This window comes from Lemur catta, chromosome 14 (assembly GCF_020740605.2).
Source record: "Lemur catta isolate mLemCat1 chromosome 14, mLemCat1.pri, whole genome shotgun sequence".
Classification (NCBI taxonomy): Eukaryota; Metazoa; Chordata; class Mammalia; order Primates; family Lemuridae; genus Lemur; species Lemur catta.
Genome location: NC_059141.1, coordinates 21,522,739 through 21,542,804, shown reverse-complemented (window position 1 = coordinate 21,542,804; position 20,066 = coordinate 21,522,739). Strand labels below are relative to the sequence as shown.

The 20,066-nt window shown below is 44.0% G+C and overlaps 1 protein-coding gene across 1 annotated transcript; it reads left to right on the top strand.

Moving 5' to 3' along the window:
- The first annotated feature begins 1,612 nt into the window (after positions 1 to 1,612).
- On the top strand, positions 1,613 to 13,839 carry INA (internexin neuronal intermediate filament protein alpha). Its single transcript, XM_045568482.1, has 3 exons — positions 1,613 to 2,751; positions 10,119 to 10,243; positions 11,826 to 13,839. The coding sequence occupies exons 1-3, from the start codon at positions 1,687 to 1,689 to the stop codon at positions 12,133 to 12,135; spliced, it is 1,500 nt and encodes a 499-aa protein (XP_045424438.1). The 5' UTR covers positions 1,613 to 1,686; the 3' UTR covers positions 12,136 to 13,839.
- The last annotated feature ends 6,227 nt before the right edge of the window (positions 13,840 to 20,066 follow it).

Here is a 20,066-nt window from a genome sequence, read left to right as displayed (position 1 = left end):
CCAGAGACCTCAGAATTGAGTTCCTGTAGCTGAAGTCTTTGGTCTATGATGAGGAGGGGCAGGCTGTGGCAGGGCCTGACCATCTTCCATGACATCAAATACAAAGCCAAGAGATATGCTCCAAAGTCCCATAAGATCCCCTTTCCCCTTCCTTTGGTGGCCTGTCCCCGGTAATATCCCCCTTCCATAACCTGAAATAAAACTTATCCTAGAACTACATCCTTGAAATTCCAGGATCAAAGAAGGCCCTCAGTCTGGAATATAACTAACAAGGTCTTCCTACTCCCTCTCCAAAGCCATACCCACATCCTGAGTGATATCATAAGCTTGAAGGTGAGTACATAGCGCACACCCCACACTGACCCCTCCTGGCCTTCATCTTTTCAAATGCCATTCTTTGATTCCCCCTACTGTGTGATAGAGGAGGCCCCCTTAGTCACCAGTGCTCTTCCCCACTCTCGGAGTTCAATTGATTTGCAGGGCCCTCTTTAGTCTAAAGAGAGATCTCCATAGGAAGTGGCTCTCCAAAGCCGGATGAGGACCTGTGTTGCAGGATTTGCGCAGAGTAAAATCTCAAATGCCTGCAGCGCCAGACAGGTAGAGCAAATGAATTAAGAAGGTAGGTGTAATTGAGTGGAGAATGGCGGGGGCCATGGTGAACAGGAGAGCACACGTCTTAATCAAATGGCCAGGGCACCTCACCTCCGCTCACCGTGCCCATCCCAGCTCTTCACATATTCAGAAGGAGCCAGAAATCCAGTGTCTCTTTGGGTGAAACCTCCCAGTTTTAAAATGCTCATTTTGAAATGTTTTCAAACACAATCGTTTTAAAAACAAAAGTCTGCAGCCCCCTTTTCACCAGCTTGGGGTCCTAGTCTGCGCCGCGCTTTCCAGCTCTATTGTTGAGCCCCAGTCACTCCCAGCGCCGCCTCCTTTCCAGGTCTGGCCCCTTTTCCTCTCTACCTCCGCTTCTTTTCACTTCCCGCAGCCTGCGCTCACTTTCTTTACCGATCTCCCGGCTCTTCTGAGGGTGCCGCAGGCTTTCCGCGCATCTTCCCGCCCCGGGCGCTCCCCAGAGCTGCAGAGGAACAGCCGGGGAGATGCTCTCTGACGCAGACTCACTTTTCCCCCGGGAACACTTGAGGGAGGGGACAAGGCCTCGCCCTGCGGACCCCCACTCTAACTGGAAAAACAGGACCTCCCCCTCGGGAACTCCGGGGTGAGGGAGGGCGCAGGGGGCACCTCCCCCGGAAAACTCTCACCTCCCACTGGGTTAAAGAGGGAAGGGAGGACAGGGTCAAGGGACGCGACAGAGCAGTGCGGTTTCCGTATGGGAAACCTCAGTGGTTCAGGCACCCCTCTGCGCTAGTCACCTCCAAATTAGTCGATTCTTGGGGAGAGGCGCTGCGGACCGAGGGCGACGCCTACGCAGATAGCCCTGTCCCCGCGCCCCAGGTCGGTCGCGCGCGCAGCTGCTGTAGTCACTGCGCTTCCCCGCCCCCGCGCCTGGGTGCCCCCCTTCCCTCTCCCCGCCAGACCCGGAGCAGAGCTCCGCCCCCATGCGCCGCCCCCGCCCCAGCGCCTTAAAACCCGGTGCACACCGCCCAGCCGCGCCCTGTCTGCCGCACCTCTCATTTCTTCTGTAGCTCCTGCCGCAGCCGCACGCCCGGTCCTGAGCCCAGCACCATGAGCTTCGGCTCGGAGCACTACCTGTGCTCCGCCTCCTCCTACCGCAAGGTGTTCGGGGATGGCTCGCGCCTGTCCGCGCGCCTTTCTGGGGCCGGCGGCTCGGGCAGCTTCCGCTCGCAGTCGCTGTCCCGCTGCAATGTGGCCTCCTCAGCCGCCTGCTCCTCGGCTTCGTCGCTTGGCCTGGGCCTGGCCTACCGCCGGTCCCCGGCGTCCGAAGGACTGGACCTGAGCCAGGCGGCGGCGCGCACCAACGAGTACAAGATCATCCGCACCAACGAGAAGGAGCAGCTGCAGGGCCTCAACGACCGCTTCGCGGTGTTCATCGAGAAGGTGCATCAGCTGGAGACGCAGAACCGCGCGCTCGAGGCCGAGCTGGCCGCGCTGCGGCAGCGCCACGCCGAGCCGTCGCGCGTCGGCGAGCTCTTCCAGCGCGAGCTGCGCGACCTGCGCGCGCAGCTGGAGGAGGCGAGCTCGGCGCGCGCTCAGGCCCTGCTGGAGCGCGACGGCCTGGCCGAGGAGGTGCAGCGGCTGCGGGCGCGCTGCGAGGAGGAGAGCCGCGGGCGCGAAGGCGCCGAGCGCGCCCTGAAGGCGCAGCAGCGCGACGTGGACGGCGCCACGCTGGCCCGCCTGGACCTGGAGAAGAAGGTGGAGTCGCTGCTGGACGAGCTGGCCTTCGTGCGCCAGGTGCACGACGAAGAGGTAGCCGAGCTGCTGGCCACGCTGCAGGCGTCGTCGCAGGCCGCGGCCGAGGTGGACGTGGCTGTGGCTAAACCAGACCTGACTTCGGCGCTGAGGGAGATCCGCGCCCAGTATGAGTCCCTGGCCGCTAAGAACCTGCAGTCCGCCGAGGAGTGGTACAAGTCCAAGTTCGCCAACCTGAACGAGCAGGCGGCGCGCAGCACCGAGGCCATCCGGGCCAGCCGCGAGGAGATCCACGAGTACCGGCGCCAGCTGCAGGCACGCACCATCGAGATTGAGGGCCTGCGCGGGGCCAACGAGTCCTTGGAGAGGCAGATTTTGGAGCTGGAGGAGCGGCACAGCGCTGAGGTGGCTGGCTACCAGGTACGGACTGGAGTGCGGCGTAGGGAGGGGCGTCCTGTCCTCTCCTGAGACTACTGCTCTTTCTGGTAAAATCGGGCCCTAGGATTTAAGGGGAGGACACGGGAGGGGAGAGAATGGCCTCGACTGGTGGCGTTGGCAAACGAAAAGCCCTGGAGTCTCTACTGTTAATTTTAGGGGCCTGGAAACCCTCCTTCCGGGCCCCTCCCTTTTGTCCCTGTCCAAGCCCTTCTAACAAAGGAGCCCTTAAACTTCTTTGGAGTCTGAAAATCTAACTGTGCCTCTCTGTCAGCAAGTGGGCATGCACACACTGGCGACCTGGAGGACAGTCCCCCACCCAGAGTAGGAGTGAACCCAACAGGGGCGGGTTCCAGCCTCTCGATGGTGGGCGGTGCTGTCTTGGCTGTCTTGGCTGTCTGGCTTGTCTGGTTGACTTTGAAAGGCTTTTTGTGCGCTTGAAATTGATATTTATGGAGTATCGTCTGCCTCAGGGTTGGGGGGAGAATGCTGTACTGAACTGAGGTGGGTCTTACCCTATTTTCTTGACTTGTCCTCAAAGGGGTATAGATTGGGAGCCAACAAGCTGAGTGATGATTGAGATAATAGCAACCGCCGTGCTCTACCCTCCTCCCCCAACACACACACACACACCCTCCTCCCACGATTCCCTACTGAAATCTCTTCTTAAAGAAAGCCTTGCACCCGGTTAGCAAAACGAGAATGGTTTGGGCGCTGTCCGAGGTGCTGATGTCGAGTTCTTCCCATCTCAGCAATTATGTCTCTCCCGTTTCATGTCCCAGTTATGAATCTCTAGGCAATTAACTGCTTTTGGTTTCTTTTTTCTTCTGCAATATCAACACATCAGTCTTAGCTACCTGCAATCAAAGGTCACCTCGTGGACAGCATCAATTTGCACTTTCATGGGTGGCTTAGCACTTAATGAAAACCATTTAATTTGCTCAGCAGCTGTGAGGTCCCACTTGAAAATTCTCATTTTCTTAACATGTTTCCCTCCTAAGTGTATGCGATAATCGAAGAGATGGTTTCTTTGTTATAGTTCGTATATTTTTTTCCATATTTCCCTGTCCTCTAAGCTCCTGTGAATGTATTGATTGGCTCTTTTTTCCCAACAAAGGCCACTGCGTCTTCAGTTTTACCATATAGGACATTCTGGGCTTATGAACACAAAGCACACTGAGGCAGGAGACAGGGTGAATGAAAAGTGTAGAAAAGAAATAGTGTGGTTCAATTTCAAGGTACAATAAAAGCTCCTTTGAATAGAATGCCAATAATTCAGAAACGAAACAATTCAAGCTAGGATTGAAGTTGACATTTGATGAAATTAATAGGGTTTGGGAACATTGATAAAATACAACCAAGAAAGGCATGAAATCTTGAAAGTACCATTTTACTCAGGAGCTAAAGAATTGTTATTGATGTGCAGGTATTTACTGTTTAATACAAATGACTCCCTTTGATGAAGAAAGAAAGCCTGCTTAGATGATTTGTTTTGGTTAGTTTGGTATTATGGTATTATTTAAATAAGTACTTCTATTCTGCTTCAAAATCTGTAACTGAACTTTTCACTATGTGCCCTAACTTGTGGATGGTTTGAATTAGTCACATTTGGTTAATTGAGACTTCATGTTTTTTCCAGAAGCCTCAAAGGATGAGCTAGGTGGTCTACTGGATGGCTAGCCCAGTATTCCTACAAAAAGAACAACTTACACAGAATTGCCAGCTGAATTGGGCTTTCCCATGTCCTCTGCTTGGTATAGCCCCTACATTCTAAGAGGTAGTGAAGTGTTGTCTGTCTTCTTTGCCGTAAAAGGTTTTCAGCATTAGACAATAGGAGGGTCATCTAGACTTGGTCTACAGAAAACAAAAAAACAACAGAAACTGCAGCATCTGCAGCTCTGCAGTGCTGCCCCCATCAGCTTGAGCCGTAGAGGACCTGCTGATGGGAGTGGAAGGGAAGGTCAGACATCAGGAAGCTATTTCCGACTCCTTGGGACCTAAGGCTGAGGAGGGTCTTACAGCCTTACCCATGGGTCCTGAAGGCCCGAACCCACAGGAGTGTCTCTGGCTATTCCAACCACCTTAGTAGTGCTGACCAGGGTGAAAAGCCTCTCTCTCCATGGTGACATTTAGCCATTGTTTTCTTGCCCTGTCACTGCATCCTCCCCCATTCCCTTTCACTGCAGTAATGGGAGGTGATTCTCTTTCTTCTGCTTTAGAGATTAGTGGTAGGGCCATTTTCCTTTGGAAGCTTGGCACCCTCTATGAGACACAGGAAGGCCCAATTAAAGTCACGTTTTCTTGGCCCCAGAGAACTGATAGCCTATTTGAGAAGAGAAGCCTTCTTACACTTTTAAAAAGGTAAAGAATGATTCAAGGTGACACAGTAAGTATACAACAGTGTATGAGAGAGTCTGAATCAGGCAAGAGAAGAGATTAGGAAGAGCTAGGACTATTGTCTTCAAAAACCAAAGGCAACTCCCCTCTATCTGAAAAGCTTAATGCTTTTCCATTTCTGAAACAGGGCAGTTCTCTTTCCTACATAGCCACTTCAGAGCACCATTAGAGTCCCAGTTCTGTTAAAGATGTCTAAGGACATTCTTGGACTTTACTGGGGTCCCAGACCTTTATTGCGGTCAGTCTTAGAAAGCTGAAGCTTTCATTGAAAGACCTTGCTGAACAATCACGGTCCCTGCTGGTTAATGCTCTCCAGGGAGATGAGCCAAGTCTGCTCTCTTCTCTCCATTATGAGATTGGAGTACAACCTAATTAAATGCCAGGAAGGGTCTGGCCCCTTGGAGATTGGGGGTGGCAGTGACTGCATATAAATCTATAGTTTGATAGATCCATTTCTGAAATTAGAATTCAAAAAAAAGCTGCATTGGCCTTTTTTTTCTTAAGCTCTTCCATCTAGTTTTTGTTTTGTTTCATTTTGTTTGCCCTCCTCCATCTCACTGTATTACTGTCACCTGGGCCACCATGATAGCTTCTTTACAGAAATAAATTTAAATTAATGGTTCCTAAACCCAATGACACACAAACAAGGTCAACTGGGGGCTTAAAAAAATTCTCAGGTCCACTCCCAAAGATACAGATTCAGCAGTTTTTAGGTGGGGCCCAGGAATATGCATTTTTCAATAAAAGTGCTGCATCCTGTAGGCTCTCAGACTGATTTTGGAGTGCGCTGACCTAAACCACATTTTCCAGTAAAGCAACTTACAGAAAGACATATAGTGCAAGATTTTAGAGTGTGGTGGAGGAAAGAAAAAGATGGGGATGAAGCCAAGACAGGAGTGAGAATAAGGCTCACACTAACCTGTGAGTGAACCACAAATGAAAACCCTCTCTCCCCACCCGGTAATTCAGGATGGCCAGAGCAGTCATTGTGGATGGCTTCTTCCAATCAGACTGTGCTGCTCTCACTACTGCTCCCCTGGCTGAGGGCCCCTCAAAAGTGATGAAATCCACAGCGCTGTCTGTGGGTTCTCTTCTCCACCGCAGAGGCGCGTGAGGCTAGCTCTTTCTCTTACTCCCACCCTGCATCCTTCCAGCCATGGGCAAGATGCTCAGCATTTGTCTTAACTACTTGGGGAGAGACCCCAGCTGGAGCTGGGAGTGCCTCACTCCCATTCCCTCAGGCTAAGCCGGCAGCAGCTGCGTGGTTGGGGGAGGGGGCAGACTGCAGCGTTCTGCTCCGATTTCGAGCTGGAGGCCATCTTTGGCAGGGCTTTTGAAGGGCAATGCAAGACAACAGCCTCGTGTGGGGTGGAGAGCGCAAACAAAGAGACAGAGACATTGAAGAGCCATCTGAAGAGCCATCGGTGGTCAGCAGGCAGCACAATTCCCCCTGAAAGAAGCAAGTCACACATTTGTCTACTCTGCTGCATAAAATAGATATGTGAAATCCCTAACATAAAAGTTCAAGGAAATCTCATTCATCTAGAACTCAGCTCTCCAACCACCTCTTATTTGGAAAATACAGCAGTGAAACAGAAATAATTTTTTTTAATGCCAGAGTCACTCTAACTGAAAAAAAATTTTTTTAAGAAAAGGACCTAATTAACCTACTGATGAGACAAAACATCTATCTCTAAAGCACAAATCAAGAAATTGGCCACTCTGAAGCCCCCAGCCTACTCATTCTTATTTTACATGATTCTAAAATGCTTTGTTTGGATTTCAAGCCAGATAGAAGAGAAGGGCGGACCACGGGAGTCAGGCATTGTTAAGAATGAGTGGTGTCAGGCATTGTTAAGAATGAGTAGCAGCAAATCTGTTCATCTTTCAGGACAAAGAAAATCAAAGAGCAGCAACATTGATTCAAACACTGCTCTTTGGGACCATTTAGGGTAGAATCAAACAGCCTGATATACCTCAGCTGACCTGAAAGATAAAAGATATCACAGAATAATATTTTTAAAAATTGATCATTATCATGACCCTTAATTGCTGAGGAAGGTTTGCATTATGTTTAATGGGATCATTGTAGTGGTATAAGCCACTGTAGAAAGGTTTTTATTCAAAATCATTATTTTTTAAAAATCTGGTGCTTTAAGGCATATGCCTGCAACTATCCAATAATAAAATTTTATTATATATTACTTTTCTTAATTATTTAAGGGGTCATAGAGAAGGATCATGATTATTTGTCCATATCATCAAAAAAGATGGAGAATCACCTGGTATGACATTAATAATAATAAAAATCACTAATATTTATTGAGTACTTCCTATGTGCCATGCTGTTCTAATGTCTGTTATCTAATTTAACAGATAATGGACTCATCTACTAATGTAAAATGCATTAAATTGGAATCCTAATTTGAGAATCTCAGAAAAGAATAAACACTATAATTTTCCATATGCAGACATGGAAGGAAGGTTTGATGAAATTAAAATGTAGAAAACTAGCAGAGGTACATTGGATGTTAGTGGCAGGGCAAACAATGCAACCCACAGATCCTGATGAAATGCCCCTGTTTTCCTCATCTCGAATTTCTCCTGCTCCCTTGCATAATGATGATATTTTCTCCTTTCTCCTTTTTCCCTAACCCTGACTCCTTTCCCCCTTACCACAGGAATGTTGATTCTCTTGCTCCTAACGCATCACTAGCAGAACTTGCTTGTAGGGTAGTGTAACTTTAAATAGCAACCATTAAGTAAAATTTCTTGGCAAAAATCCTTTTAAGCCCTCATGATCTCTTAACACACTTTGAAATACTTGCATCACTGTCCAGTGTCATATGAATTTTTTCCACAATCATTCCTTGCCCTGTACCCATAAGTCAATTGAGATTCTCCTTTGCAGTATTGCTGTCAATATTTATAGAACAGGTAGGTGGCAAGAATTTTAATTCTTTCTGCAAATTCTCTTAATTTGGAAGTTTGCACCCCCTGATTTATCAGGCCTACCTTTCACCATTGCTTTGTCATCCCCACACTGGGGAATTGCAAGGGCCTCTCAGCACTTACTTTCTTGAAGTTTCTGATATGTTATCTGCATCACTGTTTCATAAAAATAACTCTCAATCACTGTGTTCTTCATGTCTCCAAAGTGGCAGCTGAATTATGTAGGTTATTTGCTCACACCTTTTTAGGTCATAAGAAAAGAAGAAGTGCTTATGTTGCATCACTCATTCATTCAACAGTTATTCATTGAGCATCAACAGTGTGCATTGTGCTAGCTCTGGGCTTCCAGGGTGACCTAGACAGAAAGGGTCCCTGAGTCCATGTTAATTATGTTCTAGAGCAGTAATTCTCAACCAAGAGGGATTTGCCCCCTAGGCAACTCTTAGCAATGTCTGGAGACATTTTTGGTTATCACAACTGGAAGAAGGAAAGTGTGTACTTCTGGCAACTAGCAGGTAGAGGCCAGGGATGCTGCTAAACATCCTACAATGCACAGGATGGCCCCCAACAACAAAGAATTATCCACTCAAAAACATCAATAGTGCCAAGGTTGAAAAACCCTGTTATAGAGGAAAGCAACTGAAAATAAATTAGTAGACTAATGAATGAACAAGATAATTTCATATAATGTTAAGAGCTAAGACCAGAGTGGCTGCATTCAAGTGGGTGCTTTTTTTCTAATTTGTCCTCCCATTGGGGGTGCCTTTTTCTAATTTGTGCAAGGTTCCTACATGGGCTAGCAGCTGCCCTGGCTTGAAGTAAAATAATGTGTTGGATCAGTGAAGGGAGGATAGGATCACTTGAGGCCAGGAGTTCAAGACCAACCCGAGCAACACAGTGAGATCTCCTCTCTACCAAAAATAAATAAATAAATAAACAAAGAAATTAGTCAGACATGGTGGTGTGCACCTGTAGTCACTACTGGGGAAGCTGAAGCAGGAGGATCCCTTGAGCCCAGGGGTTTGAGGTTGCAGTGAACTATGATGACACCACTGCACTCTAGCCCGGGTAACAGAATGAGACCACATCTCAACAAAATAAATAAATAAAGGGCCTGGGGCAGCAATGAACTTGGTATGTTTAAGGAGCAAAAGAGTAGGCCAGGGCGGCTGAAACACATTGAGCAAAGGGAAGAGTATAGGTAATGCTGAGGAGTTTGGATTTTATCCAAAGCTGTTGGAGAGCTTTAAGCAGGTAAGCAACAGGATCTGCTTTGTTTTTAAAAGATCCTTCTGGCTTCAGTGTTCAGGATCACAAATATGAAGCTATTTCTCTTCCATGCGTTGGTTTGGAAGAATTTGGAGCATTACATGGACCTAGTTTCTTTGTTAAAATATTATAATTTCAGTCTGCCATTTGGATTGTTTAAAAATCCTGTGAAGTAATTATGCTTCCTCCTTATCTGTCATGTAAAATGCTTTCAGTAAAGTGATTGAGTGGCAGACTTCCAGGAAACCATCAAAATGAACGCAGACATGGAATGGAGGGAGAGAAGGCTTGCTGTCTCCTCTCTGTGCTTTCCACAGTTAGAATTTTCTGAATCTAAGCTCCTAACCTGAGGCTTTGGTTTTGGAAAGGACATGTAACAACAGAGTTATTCAGCCACAATACAACAAGGAAGAGAGTAATAGTAAGTGACTGTAAAAAGAAAAAAAAAATCATCCCCCAGTGTTCATTTGAGAACCATGTGCTTGTGGTAGAAGTTCCCAGCTCTCATCATGCACCCAAATCTCCTGGGGACCTTTATGAAAAAGGTAAATGCTGGGACCCCCACCTCAGAACAAATCATCAGAATCTGGGCTTAGGGATAGGCCTGGATGTAAGTATTTTATATTTCTCAGGGGGGTTTAATATGTAGTCAGGGTTGAGAATCCTGCCTTGTGGAAATCTCCGTGGATTTCAGCTGTCCTGGCCTAACTATTCTGGATATGTCGCTTTTTCAGGATAGCATTGGGCAGCTGGAGAATGATCTGAGGAACACCAAGAGTGAGATGGCACGCCATCTTCGGGAATACCAGGACCTGCTCAACGTCAAAATGGCTCTTGACATTGAGATAGCAGCTTACAGGTACCTCAAAGGGCATGCCGGCTGCTCACCTAGCCAAATCCAGTCACCTGGGGGCAATGCTACTCAGATAAGTGGCTCTGGTCTCTCTAGTTTCTGATCAGTGAGGGAGGATAAAGTAGGGCATCACTGGCCCCTTCCAGCTGAGCTGACCCCTCTGTCCCTCCACCTGGATATATCCCAGCTCCACTTACTAGTCCTGGAGTATTCTACGTATCTCTGTCAAGAATTTAAGGCGGTAATGTGAGTACACAGAGATTGAAATAAAAATCCATCAGGCTGGGCACAGTGGCTCACCTCTATGATCCCAGGACTTTGGGAAGCTTAGGCAGGAGGATCGCTTGAGGCCAGGAGTTCAATATCAACCTGGGCAACATAGTGAAACCCCACCTCTACAAAAAATTAAAAAGTTAGCCCAGTGTGTGGCTGATCACTTGAGCCCAGGAGTGCAAGGGTGCAGTGAACTGTGATCATGCCACTGCACTCTGGTCTGGGCGACAGAGTGACACCCTGTCTCAAAAAAAAGAAAAAGAGTTTTTATACAATCTAGAAAGCCTGATAGGTGAGTTATATCCCCAGATTCCTACTCAAAGCAATGTTTAAGTGAACATTTGCCTTTAAAAAAAAAAGTATTAACAGCAGCTGCTAGGGTTTTGTTTTGTTTTTTTTAATTGACACATTGTAATTGCACATATTTATGGGGCAGCTACTGTTACTTGAATGACCACTATGTGTCAGGCACGAGGTATCAGGTCATATTGTTCCCATTGTGCAGATGAGGACACTGAGCCACAGACTGTGTGACTTGCTCAAAGTCACAGTGCTGGTAAATGGCAGAGCTCAGATTCAAGCCCAGATCTGTCTGGACATTTTTGCTTTACACTATGTATACTACTTCAAAACAAACCTCCAAGCATATCTGATAGTGTCTTGAGTTTCTCATTTAAAAAAAAAAAAGGATGATAAAAACTATTAGTTATGAGAAAAAAAGATATTGAGGCCACTGTTATAGTGAAGTTTAGGCCAGGCTGAGAAAAAGGGTGGGATCTGAAATAGTGTCATTCACTGGCTTTTGTTGCTGCTGGTTCCATTCCCTTTGTACCCTTATCCATTGAAAAAGTACAAATCTCAAATTCAGGCTGAATTAAGCAGCAGTTCCTCCCCCCTTTGTGGGCTTCTCACTTCCTTATCCTTGTTGCAGTTAAGGTGTTAATTAGGAAAATTACTTCTCCCTAGAGTTTTGTAGACTCTAATTGCCAAAAATGGGTGTGATATGGCCCTGAGGAGTTGTAGGTTTTCCTTCTGGGATGTATTTGTGAATAGGATAGGTTTCCTCGGGCAGTCATGCTTTAAAAAGAGGTGGTGCTGCAGGTGTGTGCATCGCACCCACAGTGCATGTGCATGCACCCAGGCTCCAACTCTTTGAGCCTTGGAACTCAGTGTTTATTATTGGTCTCAGTCTCATGAAGAAACTGCCAAGTACTTTGGAATCTCTCTAAAATGAATAGGGAATGGAGGGCTAAATTCTTTTTTAATAAAAGTTGCAAGTTGACTTCCTAAGAGTTTTTCTCTGTTGGATTTACAGGAAACTGCTGGAAGGTGAAGAGACACGTTTTAGCACCAGTGGATTAAGCATTTCAGGGCTGAATCCACCTCCCAATCCAAGTTATCTGCTACCACCTAGAATCCTCAGTTCTGCAACCTCCAAAGTATCATCCACTGGGCTGTCACTTAAGAAAGAAGAGGAGGAGGAGGAGGCTTCTAAGGTAGCCTCTAAGAAAACCTCCCAGATAGGGGAAAGTTTTGAAGAAATATTGGAGGAGACGGTAATATCCACTAAGAAAACCGAGAAATCAAATATAGAAGAAAGCACCATCTCAAGCCAAAAAATATAATTTCATTGCTTAAAAAAAGTTAATGCTTAAGAGGGAATAATATGCATTTGACTTGTTAAACAGCCTATTCCTGATCCCTAACCCCTGCCACCACTATAAAGTATCTTCAAGGCTTCAGTCTCACATTTAGTATTGATACTTTCTCTAATAAGAAAACCACCCCTTAGATTGAAGGAAACTGCAGTCCTGGAGCAATCACAGAGGAGTTATCTAAGAATACAGCATTCTCACCTAAAGCTCAGAATTCACAGTGATAGATGATTCAGGTGCAGAGGAAGTACAAACTAAGGTGCTAAATCTGTGATCATCATCATTTGCTGTGAACTGAAATTAAAACTGTATTTATTCACTATGCCCAGCCATTACTCAGCTATGTAATCTTACTCTAGATGCCTGAAATATAAGATCACTGCCAAAGATAAACCAATGGTCCATACCCAATTCCACTCTGATAGAACTGTTTCAGAAATGATAGGTGTTTGTTTAATGGACACTTTCCTTTCTACCTTCCTCAATTCCATATATCCTTTTCTTCCATCCAGGAAAAAAAAAAGGCTAGTGTAGTATTCTTCTCTTTTAAATGCATTTAGGTTCTTTCACAAGAACTTATAACCCTTTAATAATCTTGCTCAATAGGTAAAATTCAATGCATGTTGACCACTTCTATGATTCATGTAATGACTTATCCCTGCCCAGTTCATATTCTTTCAATTCTGTAGGTTAAACAAAAATGGCAGTGATAAATTTTAAGGGTTTCCCCCAACAAATAAAATAATGGAAAGAATATCTAGATGTTAGGCTTTCAGCTTATTCAAATCCATTTAATTAGGGGGAAAAACTATTAAGAATATAGCTTTTCACCTTAACTTTAGAAGCACAGTAATAGTCATGCCAAACTGTGTTTAAACTGACCTTAGATTTAGTAGTATGAAATAGAAGAAGTGAGTGTTTCTATGAGTGGAAAAAGCCAAGGTGTCATTTATCTGTGTCAGTTCGTTTGTGGTGAAATAGAATTAGCTGTTTCATGCCCTTGCCCTGAGAATCCACAAATTCCCCTTCCCACTAGTCCAGGTCCAAGAGGCCTTGCTTTCACTCTCCTTTGCCTTTTAAGAGTGCTCAGTGTAGGATATTTTATCACCAGGACACAATGCTACTGCCCAAAAGTAAAAGAAACCACTTCTGGTCAATCCACACCACCAGCAAATATAAAAAAGATCTTTCTGTTTTCTAAGAGTCTTGCCCAGCATTTTCCCCACGGCCACACGGTTGCTGAGGTCCTGCAGGAGAGGAGGAGACACTCAGACCAGGGGAGGGGTGCACTTGCTCCTGCTCGCTTGCTAGGAAGTAGATTCTGAAGAGTCAGCTCTTCATCTGCCCAACTGTGTCGCATCCGCATCACCCAGTCTTTCCCATGTGCCACGTTTGACATAGGATTTGTTCTCTGTCCTCAGTCGCTTCCACCAGAGCTGAAGAGTGTCCCCGTCTCGGTTCTATATCTCCCTTAAGAGCTCTGTGGTGACAAGGACGTGATGCTTTTACTGAACTTCCTTATCCTAGCACATGCTTCAATAGTTCAAGGGACTTCAAAGATGCTTCTCTCTTCTTCCTTTCCCTCGCCCCATCCAGCCCTGTCTTTACTCCTCACTCTCACTGTAAGACATTATTAGTAAACTAAGAAATTAAAAGTCACGCAAATCCCACCAACATAATTCGTGTCCTGTGGTTCCTGCTGTTTCACTGAGAGAAGCACTGCTTTGGTTCAGAGGGTCAAGTCTGCGTCTGACTGATTTGTATCTTCTTTTCACTGAGTCATCCCCAAGTGTCATGAACTCGTTTAGAAAAGAAAGACATTAAGAGCATCTTACAGAGTTGAATAATTATTAAATTATAGTAATTGGTAGCGTGGAAAATGTTCAGTCATAGGCAGAGAGGTACACGGAAAGGAAGCCAGCAACAGCAACTGTTACGACCACGGGACAACAAAACACGTCTGATAGACTGTGGGGAAGCCTGCCTGCAAAGGACATTCACGATACCCAATATGACTTTCAGATCCATTAGACAGTGAGATTCCCCCGCCCTGAGAATTAGCTGTAATTTATTCAGTACCTACTTACTATGTGTCAGACACTGTACTAGGCAGCAAACATAGAATTATTTAAACCTCACAACCACTCTTTAGGTAGAGTATTTGTATTCCCATTTTACAAACGAAGGTGAACCTCAGAATAACAAGGCGAAGACCCTCGTCTGATGTCACACAGTAAGCGACAGAGCTGGGATTTGGACCTCGGTCTTCTGTCTGATGCCACAGTGTTTTCTTTTCTTCCCTATGTTGCCTTTCTACATAGAAGCGAGTCCCCTTACTTATGGGAATAGACATTTTTCTTTTTATCTTTTTTCACCCCTTCCTCGCCAGGTTTTGCTTAAGGTTTCTGTGCCCCGGAGACCTTTGGCAACACGAAGTCCTGCACACAAACTGCTATTTGCAGACTTGCTCAGCCTACTGCCTTCCTGCATTGCAGTGAGATGGTGGTAGCTCAAAACTGGGCTCTGGGCCCATCCTACCGTGAGTCACCTCTGCTCCTGCTAAAAATTAGATAGAGTTGGGTGCTATTTTTCTATTTTAAAAAAAGGTGGGTGGGATTTCCTAAAATTTTGCAAAGGAATTCTGTAGCATCCCATCAAAGGGCCTGGAAATGAGGGAGTATTACAGAAGGGACGATTCTACAAGAGGTAATAAATCCAGGATACTTAGAATTCACTTTACTGCCCTGGCTAAAGTGGGGCAGAACTTGAGCAATTGTCTGGAAGCTTAGAGTCTGAAGTTTAGCTCCAGAGTTAATGCAAGTCATAGATAGCTGTGAGGATAAACTATAGGACTTACCTTTGAACTCAAGCACAGGACCAAGTATCACCATGCATGGCTCTAAAGGCAAATGTGAAACAGTTTTTAGGCCGGGCGTGGTGGCTCACATCAGTAATTCCAGCACTTTGGGAGGCTGAGGATGGAGGATCACTTGAGGCCAGGAGTTTGAGACCAGCCTGGGCAACATAATGAGACCCCATCTCTACAGAAAATTTAAAAATTAGCTGGGCATTGAGACATATGCCTGTAGTCCCAGCTACTCAGGAGACTGAGGTGAGAGGATTGCTTGAGCCCAAGAGTTTGAGAATATAGTGAGCCATGATCGTGCCACTGCACTCCAGCCTGGGTAACAGTAAGATCCCATTCCAAAAAAAAAAAAAAAAAGAAATGTTTTCAATTTAAAGAATAATAATAAAAAAAAAGAAACAGTTTTTAAAATGTATTTTAAAATCTATTGGAACAGAAAGCAGATTGGAAGCTGCTGGGCCTGGAGAGAGGGAGCAATGGGGTGTGACTAGTCAAAGGATATGGAGTTTTATTATGGAGGGATGGAAATATTTTGGGACTAGATTGACGTGGTGGCTGTACTGTGAATGTACTAAATGCCACCGAATCATTCACTTTAAAATGATTGATTTTTATGTTATGTAAATTTCACTTCAATTTTAAAAATCTATTGGTAGGGAATTTATGGAATTATCAGAAAAATATTATCACAGAAGTCTAGCACACCTTCTGCTCCAGCTGAGACCACTGTGTACAGCCACCCTGGGTCAACCTCAGCAAGAAGAAATCCCATTAGGACAACACAAACCAGATCTAATAAAAGTATTGATTTCAAAACAAAGGCTAGAGAAAAAGCCAGAAATCTCTTTGAATGTAAATGGAAAAAAAAAAAAAACCTGGAAATGCTGCTTACCTGTGAGCACCCATCAGTGATTTTCAACTAATATTACTTTTATTATATTATCAGATGTTTCTAAGGTCCTGAAAAAGATCGAAATTGTAAGAATGCATTTTTTTTTTCTTAGACCCAAATAAGCTGATGTACCTGAAAGCTAACACAGCAATATAAAATGGAAATAACTGAGAGGGGCATCATGGGCCCTTAGAGTTTATATGTGAAATTTTATTTTTCTTTATAGACCGTACAATAGTAGCTTTGCAACATTTTTGAACTTAATGTATAGGTTAGATTGATGTCATCATGCATGTTGCAATTTTCAAATATCTCACATGGATGTGCCATTTGCAAATGGGGTGAGCGCCCCTGAATCCAGCCAAACAAAGCCCTGTTTTTATGGCATTACCGTGCCCTGCCGCATACCCTTAAAGGACAAAGAGAATGATTACTATGTAGATCAAAGGGCTTCTCTCCTCCTCTATTGATCTCCTGGAAGATGATTTGATTGCCCCATGTTTTATACTGATATTTCACAAACTTACTAGGTGGGGGTGGGGAGCAGCTAAGATTTATCAATCCTTTCTTACATTCCCTTTAAAACATACACACAGAGCAGGATTATAATAAAACAGTGAGCCATAGTGAAGATATTTAAAGATTTATTTTTCTCCAGTGTCTCAGTGATTCTGAATGAAACAGAATAGAGAGAGCCCAGGCTACAAAGAAAAATGAAGATTGATCTTGGAAGGGTCTCCAGGCTTGCTTCCTCATTGATTTATCACTGTGGCCATTCTCTCCCCAGTGAGGCTAGTGGTCTGAGACATTCTGTGTCTGAGACGTTTCATTCTGGCTCTATCACATGCTCTTAGGGGCTACAGAATACTCAGCAGAGTGTAATCAAAATCACTTGTATAAGGGCTGGAGCTTTGGAATATAATCAGTAGCAGGTTTTAGTCACTTGCTGTTTATTGCACATGGCAGAAAAGCATCTTTCCTTAGAAGTGCTTATTAGAACAAACGTCACTCACTTAGGTTCATCTGCTATGCCATATGTGAATAAATGAGAGGTGTAACATCCATCTTCCATGGTTTCCTGCCATAAGGATTAATACACAATAGAATATATCATAATATAGAATTCTTGATGTCCTTTAGGGCTAAAGAATCCTGTATCTTTATCTTAAGCCAGACTTTAGCTCAAAAAAAGGGACTCTTTCTGGCAACTAAAACTGTCTGTCCATGGAATCATCTAGCCTGTAAAGTAGAAGAAAAGCTAAGATTAGAATTCGGGTGAAAGCAAAATCCAGGTCCAACTTCAGAGCCTGAGATGTTAATCACCAAGCTGCATCCCCACCCTTCTCCTGGTTATTGATAGAAGCCCATGAAGTGAAAAAATATGTAAGAAAGAAGAAAGGAAAAAAATAGATGGTTCAGCATCAATCTTGTAATATTAATGGATCCCCTTATTCATTAGAAGGGGCCTCACTCAGCAAAGAAATCAGTGACTACATAAGGACCATATTTGAATTTGATAATAGACTATGCCGGGTACTGCGATGAGTGCTTTACATATTCATTTCATTCTCATGACAACCCTTTGAGTTAGATATCATTGCCTCCTTTTACAGATAAGGGAAACTGAAGTTTAGAGACGTTATAAGGCATAACATGTCCAAGATCACATAGTTTGCAAGCAGCAAAGCTGGGATTCAAATCTATGCTGTCTGGCTCCACAATTCATGTCCTCAACCACTATGCAATACTGCCTTTATGTCTTTTTGCAGTCTTTGTCTTCTTCATCTTCTAATCTAAAATATTATTCAATTCGCTTTTCTCTTGGGAAATGTTTTCTCAGAAACATTAGAAGAAAAAATCTATTCTCATTTTAATGAAAATAGTATCACAATGAGAACATATAAAACCACAGACACCATCAGAACAAAATTAAAATGCAGTTAACGATCAAGCTGTAATATCCATTCCACGTAAGTAAATGCTTGGCAGGCTTTCAGGAGATCAATATGGCATTTCATTTCGTGAGAGGACTATTAACCTCTGTAGGTACTAAAATTTAGATTTCACCAGTCCAGTTTTGAAGAGAAGCCAATAATCCAATAATCAAATTCATGTACACAACAACACTGAAAAAAGATAAAAAATGAGGACCTCCTCTTAAGTCATGGTCTACTAAAGAAAACAAAGATGAACATTCAGAACCAGCATCTGCTTGAATCTTCTCTGTTACCAGGGGTTTCCAAGATAGCAAAATATGGCATAGTGGTTGAAATCATGAGAATTTTAAAGAAAAAAAATTAAATTTTTAACTGTTAGTCACACCTGCATTTGATAAGCAATTATGACTTGGAACACTACAAGAATATTCATCTAGCAGTGGATAAGAGGATATGTGCACTTTGGGCAAGCTGAATAGGACAAGTAAATGGGTCCAAGGCATTACTTTCAGGAATTCTAAGCCAAGTCACTGCAGGAGAAGGAGAGGAGTTTGAGGTCTGTGTTAGCTTCGAGTCCAGAGGAGGAATTGGACTCCATTTATATCAGAGACTAGATATAAATGCATCTGACTCAAGGAGGGAAAGGCAATGTGGAAATAAAGGGGAAGCTCAGTGAAGCCCAAGTTCAAAGGAAGTGGCTTCGACTTACATTACAGAGAAAACAGGATGGTATTTAAGGGAGGAACTGAGAAACCTGCTAAGCACACATTCTGCCAACTAACTACCACAAACTATTCCTCTGGGCATCTTTGCTTAATATCATCTCAGATAGGGCTTAGGCAAAAATAAAGGGACCTGCAAGCTGTCCCAATCAAATATTTCTTTAGCCACTGAATTAGGCTCTGGAATCTGTACTTCATATACTCTTATTTGTAAACATTGGTACAATTTTGTTTCTGCTTATGTTTCTAGTAAAAATTCCTTTTGAAAAAACTTTCAGGCCGGGCGTGGTGGCTCATGCCTGTAATCCTAGCACTCTGGGAGGCTGAGGCGGGTGGATCGTTTGAGCTCAGGAGTTCCAGACTAGCCTGAGCAAGATTGAGACCCCATCTCATTAAATTAATAAATAAAATTAAAAAAAAAATCCTGGGAGAATTAAGCGCTATCCATGCAACTCCACTGGGAGAAGACAACTGGAAGTTTGTGCCTGGGTTTCCTGGATTCTCCTCTAAATTCCTATTCCTTTTGCTATCTATCTATTTATTTATTTATTTGAGACAGAGTCTCACTCTGTCTCCCAGGCTGGAGTGCAGTGATACAATCATAGCTCACTGTAACCTGGAACTCCTGGGCTCAAATGATCCGGACCAGTTAGGACTCCAGGTGTACACCACCATGCCCAGCTAAGTTTATTTTTTGTGTGTGGAGACAGGGTCTCACCAAGTTGCCCAGGCTGATCTTGAACTCCTAGCCTGAAGAGATCCTCTCACCTTGGTTTCCCAGTGCTGGGGTTACAGGCGAAAGCCACCATGCCCAGCTCCTTTTGCTGATTTTAATCTGTATCCTTTCACTGTAATAAACTATAACCATGAATATAACAGCTTTTCTGGGTCCTGTTGAGTCCTTCTAGTCAATCACTGAACCTGAAGATGGCCTTAGGGATCCCAACTTAGATATGTTAACATGGTATAAGAATAAAAATACATATAGTCATCCCTTGGTATGTATGGGGGGATTGGTTCCAGGACCCCACACGAATACCAAGATCTGTGGATGCTAGGGTCCCCTGTATAAAATCATGCAATATTTGCATGTAACCTATACACGTTCTCCTGTACACTCTAAATCATCTCCAGATATAATACCTAATACAATGTAAATGCTATGTAAACAGTTGTTCTACTGTATTTTTTGTTGTATTGTCTTTTTTGTTTTTTTCTCCAAATATTTTCAACTCAAAAGTTGGTTGAATCCACAGATACAGAGGATTGACTATATTAGTTAATTTGTGCAAGAAATACTTAAGAGTCAATGAATTCTATACTTGCTATTCTACCCACTGTCAAAATCATCTATTATATCAGTGAAGGTAAAGATGTTTATTAAAATCTATTTGATGGCAGCTTAACTTGGATTTGGACACCTTATCTCTAAAAGGGTTTTGGTTATTTTTTAAAAATCCACAGTAAACACTAATATTTCAAAA